The 6445-nt window shown below is 34.3% G+C and overlaps 1 protein-coding gene across 1 annotated transcript in view; it reads left to right on the top strand.

Annotated features, from left to right (window-relative positions):
• Window positions 1–6098: 6098 nt before the first annotated feature.
• Window positions 6099–6445, top strand: part of LOC136827776 (uncharacterized) — a 2721-nt gene continuing 2374 nt past the window's right edge. Inside the window, exon 1 of the mRNA XM_067085234.1 lies at window positions 6099–6240. Coding sequence (XP_066941335.1) covers window positions 6099–6240 — 142 coding nt within the window. The remainder of the gene's footprint in view (window positions 6241–6445) is intronic.

The following is a 6445-nucleotide window of genomic DNA, read 5'->3' as shown; positions in this document are numbered from 1 at the left end:
AATAAAGTAAGGCAATAATTTTAATTTTCATTATCGAAACAGTAAGCATAAAAAATCCTTTCAGAAATTAAGGCTATTCATAATTTCATTTACCCGTCAGAATTTTACAAAAGTAAACAACGACGACAAGAACAATAAAAACAAATGAAAAGGAAAGAAAAGACAGGAAAAATAAACGGCGCAACGAAACAAACCTTTGGAAACGGAAACAATGAAAGACAGCCGAAATGCGATTGAAAGGGCCATAGATGGAAAAAGGTAAAAAAAAAAAAAAAAAAAAAAATTGTCAAAATGAAAAAAAAATTGGAGGACTTGCCCAGCCTAAAAGGTTCAGAAAATGGGGGACAGTGGTCTATATAAAAGAACGAAATAAAATTTTTTTTTTCATCAATGTTTATTTACTTCCAAGACCAAAACTTATATGTACTGTCATGATTTTCATGGTAAATGTGACATTTGCTGATGAATATTATAAACTAATCAATCAATGCAAAGCTAACCTTCTTGATATGATATAAAATATATTCTCCATAATACATTTTAGATAAATAAGCAATTTATTTTTATTCCATATCATCAATAATTCCTTCAAATTGTTCAGACAAATTATTATGTAACAATAAAATCTACGTCCTTTAGATGACACATTTCAACCGTAACACTTGAATGAAACATAACTAACGGTATTCCTGAAAGAATATCAGCACGTGACACATCTCTCTCTCTCTCTCTCTCTCTCTCTCTCTCTCTCTCTCTCTCTCTCTCTCTCTCTCTCTCTCTCTCTCTCTCAAGTATAGCACGACTTTTTACATGAACAAATAAATCAACTTTGGTTCATTTGACCGGCTAACTCTCTCTCTCTCTCTCTCTCTCTCTCTCTCTCTCTCTCTCTCTCTCTCTCTTTCAAATATAGTACAATTTTTAAAAGAAAATAATAGCGTTGGCTCATTCGACTGAATAATTCTCTCTCTCTCTCTCTCTCTCTCAAGTATAGCACGACGTTTTAAATGAGCAAATAAATCAACTTTGGTTCATTTGACTGACTAATTCTCTCTCTCTCTCTCTCTCTCTCTCTCTCTCTCTCTCTCTCTCTCTCTCTCTCTGGTGCCACCCTCCACGGCCTTCTCTTTTTTCCTCTTTTTTTTCACACGAACAGCTTTTCTTTCTCGCCACATTTTCAGTGTCACTGATCCAGCAATATTCTAATCTCCCATTCCACGTTGGCTTTTTTTTTGTTACCATTTCCCCATATTTTTTTTTTTTTTTTTTACAATTTCAATGTTTATTGTTTTATATCTAAATCTTTTTTTTTTTCATTCTGATTGCTTTCGCTTTTATAGACTTTCTATTTCCAATAAAGTTTATTTCTCCACCTCAGTGTTCAATCATAAAAACACAAAAGCACGCAATAAAGTAACTGTAACTTATGCAAGAGCCGATTACGAAATAATGCGAAACTTAATTTCATTTCTATTTTTCTCTAGAGCCAAAACAAACGAGAGGCGAGCAGATGCGGAATTTGGTACACTGTCTGAAACTGATTTATAGTTTTCTGAAAAGAAAACTATTGTGCCGGCTTTGCCTGTCCGTCCGCACTTTTTCTGTCCACCCTCGGATCTCAAAAACTACTGAGGCTAGAGGGCTGCAAATTGGTATGTTGATCATCCATCCTCAATCATCAAACATACCAAATTGCAGCCCTTTAGCCTCCTCAGTAGTTTTTATCTTATTTAAAGCTAAAGTTAGCCATGATAGCGCTTCTGACAACGGAACAAGACAGGCCACCACGGCCAGCTGAGAGTTCATGGGCCGCGGCTCATGCAGCATTATACCGAGACCACCGAAACATAGATCTATCTTCGGTGGCCTTGATCATTCGCTGTAGCGGCTGTACAGAAAACTCGATTGCCCCGAAGAAACTTCGGCGCATTTTTTACTTGTTAAGTGTCACAACTTGTTTGATAACCGTTTCATGTATATTCTCACTCTTATTTTGTTATTTCTATTTTTTTTTTTTTTTTGTGACATACCAGTTTCTGCTTTCCATGTTACAAACAGACATATTTTCATGTGTTTGCTATTACACCAACGGGGTAGCAGACATACCCATTCACCAAACACATCTCATGACTAATAACTTTCCATATAATCTGAGTTTTCACACGTTGATCAAATTACAAGAATTTTTTTTCTAACGAGACACATCGATAAGTAAATTACCAACCACTTGAAGTTTATTAGTAATTAAAAATAAGTAAAAAATGAGCCGAAGTTTCTTCGGCGCTATCGACTTTTCTGTACAGCTTATATCTTTCGGTGGTCTCGTATAATGCTGTATGAGCCGCTGCCCATGAAACTCTCAGCCGGCCGTGGTGGCCTGTGTTGTTGCGTTGCCAGAAGCACGATTGTGGCTAACTTTAACCTTAAACAAAATAAAAACTACTGAGGCTAGTGGGCTGCAATTTGGTATGTTTGATGATTGTAGGGTGGATGATCAACATACCAATTTGCAGCCCTCTAGCCTCAGTAACTTTTAAGATCTGTGGGCTGATAGAAAAACTGAGCACTTACGTAGTTTTATCTCTGAATCTGTCAGCATCCCATGATCTTACTCATCCGCAGATATTCTGTGAATAAAACTTCCCACTCAGCTTCTAAATCTGGTCATTCATTATTTACAGCTTTGATAAAGTCACTAATGTTTGTTCGTTTGGCCCAAACTCTTCTCTGGATGACTGGCCAGCAGAATCCAGAGGTCCACGGCAGACCTGTTATTCGCTTTCATGCCTTACAACCCTTGAAAAAGGCTAGCTACACAACCATCAGTGAGTTCTCAAGTCTCGGATGATGAATGATTGAAGACTCTGCATTCCTTTGTTTTTTTTTTTTAAAGATTAGTCGCGACTTTGTGTGTGCGTGTGTGTGTGTGTGTGTTCTACCACTTCAACATTATTCTAATTTTGGTTATCCTTATTTGGAATCTTGCAATCCTTTGTTCTGTCTCCACCTTTGAAAGTAATTGTATTATTTTTTTTCTTGGCACGTCAAAAGAATTCTTGATGATCTGTTCAAAAGGTAATTGCTATTATGTGTCACTTAGCTGGAGTGCTACAAAATATTTGTAATTTTCATAATATTAAGTCGACATACAGAATCCTAATTTTCGTCACCGATATGGAGACAATTATATTATAATTTCTGCCCTACTAATACCAGGATATCATTCTCTTTCTCTCTCTCTCTCTCTCTCTCTCTCTCTCTCTCTCTCTCTCTCTCTCTCTCTCTCTCTCTCTGTGCTCATACAACGTCTGGTCCTCTTAACCAATCTAACCTACAGCTATTTTGCTGGCGTGGCATATAAACTCAAGGTACAAAATGTTAATGTTACGCAAACGTACAAACACAAAGATATAAACCCCATTCTCACTGACGGAACAAATCCTTGCTAAAGCCTATTTAGTAAACACAAACAGGAACTTAACTTGAGAATCTATTCCTGCCCAACAGCACTCAGATAAGAACTGAGGTGAAAAAAGAAAAAAAAACAGGAATTTTGGGATAAGTAAAAACAAAAATAAGGCAGGTACATGTGAGACATCTCCAATACATAAGACGAAATATTAATAAAAATTAATATAAAAATTAACCCTGAATGGACGGCCGTCATCATAGGATGATCTATAACAGGTTTTGAGTGATGGGCGGCAGAACTCATATCACGAGCCATATGATTTGAATGAATTCAGCGGGGAAAATGTTCATATTTAATGCCCTTAAATTTAAGGCAGACTATAAGCCAGATAAAATATGAATTTAGAGAATACCACATCGTCAGAAATATCAATTTTTAGAAATGAAGTACCCGTATCACCAAATATGAACTTAGAAACACCATCTTCCAATTACCACACACAAAGGTGTTATTTTTCCAAAACGCTCAAGAAAAAGTAAGACGGGAAAAAAAAACTACTTCCACAAAGGAATGAGGAAAAGGAAACCAATTAAAATTCATAAGGGGGGAGGGGGAAACTGCTCCTGGGTCCGCAATAAAACATTCATTTTACACCAACTTGAAAGACGGAAAATACAGAAAAAAAAAACTGTTTTATTTCGGACCAGACAGAAATTTTTACAAAATATCAAATTAGAACTTCGAGCGTAGCAAAATAAACAAATTGAAATATAAGTGATACAATAACACTGATATCTTGAATAAACTGGTCGAGAGTTTGAATGATACATAAATAACACTGGAGATAAAGCAAGATTCACAATAAACAAGTAAATTAATAAATAATTAAACAAATAAATAAATAAACTAGGCGAGAAACTGAACGATAACTATACATTGTACATGAAAGTTGAGATATGCTTAAAAACAAATAAATGAACATATAAACTAATAAATAAAGAAAGAAAGCAACACAGAAATTAATATACTTGGCGAGAAATTGGATGACAGTTAAGTAACATGAAAGGAGAGATGTGATCAAAAAGAAATAACAAATAAATTAAAAAATAAATAATTATACACATAAATAAATAGCAAGGAGAGAATTTTAGATGTGATTAAAAATATATTAATATATAAATAAGTAAATAAACAATTAAAGAATAAAATAGACTAAAAAAATAAATAATTAAGTAAATAGAAACAGAAAATAAATAAATAAATAAATGAATAAATAAACGAAGACTGAAATAAAATGAATAAATAAATAAATAAATGAATAAATACAATCAGTGGAGAGAGACAGAGAGAATTAAATATTTGGAAATATTTCCGACTTCAATCAGATGGACCTCCAACCACAATGGCTGGAACTAAAAGCGGTGGTGTTTTTTCCCAGCTAGCTTAACGAGGTGAGTATTCTCTCTCTCTCTCTCTCTCTCTCTCTCTCTCTCTCTCTCTCTCTCTCTCTCTCTCTCTCTCTCTCTCTCTCTGGGGCTTCCTTTGCAAGGCAAACTTGGAGAAGTGGATGAAAGTAAAATTATACGGTTTTCAGCGCTTGGAAAGTTAAACTAAAATTATGGTTTAATGCAGAGTAGCAATGGCCCTTTTTTTTCTCATTAAAAAAAAAACACTAACAAAAAAAAACAATAGCAGTCTCCCTGGTTTACCTGTACAGGAAAAAAACATTAACCAAAAAAAAAAAAAAAAAAGCAAACACATCAACGTAACATGAAACATTAACAAACATTTCTTAGAAGAAAAACAATGCAGTAGTTTTGACATAAATAATCACATATTCTGTGTCTCATTATATGAATATCTACACCTTACATTAACTGGGAAGTATAGCACACAAGTGTACTTCCAGGCGTACGTTTCAGTCGGTAATCAACGTATGTAGACGTTAAGAAGAATAATAACGTTAAAAAATATAAAAAAAATAAAAAAAGGCAGACGGGAGATAAGAGTCACATCCCAATATTCCTTCTGAAAAGCAGCGTGTTTTGCTGACCAGCAAGTGAACATTATTATTATTATTATCATTATTATTATTATTATTATTATTATTATTATTATTATTATTGTTAATGAAGACATCCACAACAGAGTTAAGTGAAAATATATATTAAAAATATTTTCAAAACGAAAGCTTTCGACAACCTGCTCGATTCTCCTTCTCATTATTATTATTATTATTATTATTATTATTATTATTATTATTATTATTATTATTATTATTATTAAATACCTGAACCAACACATGTTAATTGATGTTATGTGATGAAAAACTAGATTTTTCATAGAATGCAACAGAAATCTCTCAAAAACAATCCCTGGAATGTATAAAAATAGAATATTCTATTGTCTACTCTTTTTGAGAAGAAAATTCTTATTTGGTATGCATAAAAGTAGACAATTCATCCGAAGAATATTCTCCGAAGAAAATTCTCCACACGCTTAGCAAATTTAGCGTACGTATGCATAATAATAGATTATTCTTAAAAACTGAAGAATATGCTTCACATTTGAAAGGCAGGCCATCAGGTGTCTTTGAGCAGTTGCCGGTGGTGGTCGTCGTGCATTATGGCTGCGTTCATGAATATTAGAAAACCTAAAATATATAACGTTCGTCGCTCAGGCCATCATGTCCATGACTACAAACGTCTTTTCCGATTTGACGAGGATAACGTACATTGGATTGTACAAAACGTACTACTGGACAATAATGATGTTGAGACCAGAGGAGGAGCATTATCTACAAAACAGCGACTTGAAGCATTTCTTAGGTATGTGTCCGATCCAGGTTTTCAAGTCGGAGTTGGTGAAGACTTAGGAATAGACCAATCTTCAGTTTGCCGTTCGGTTCACTACATATGTGAGAGACTCGTACAAATAGCTGACAACTGGATCAAATTTCCTCAAACACGGCAAGAGAAAGAAAACTGTTCCCCTCAACCAAATCCACAACAACACCTGAAACAGACAGAGTAC

The sequence above is a fragment of the Macrobrachium rosenbergii genome, chromosome 42 (assembly GCF_040412425.1).
Source record: "Macrobrachium rosenbergii isolate ZJJX-2024 chromosome 42, ASM4041242v1, whole genome shotgun sequence".
Classification (NCBI taxonomy): Eukaryota; Metazoa; Arthropoda; class Malacostraca; order Decapoda; family Palaemonidae; genus Macrobrachium; species Macrobrachium rosenbergii.
The sequence above is the reverse complement of the archived record's forward strand: the minus strand, read 5'-3'. Positions and strand labels throughout refer to the sequence as shown.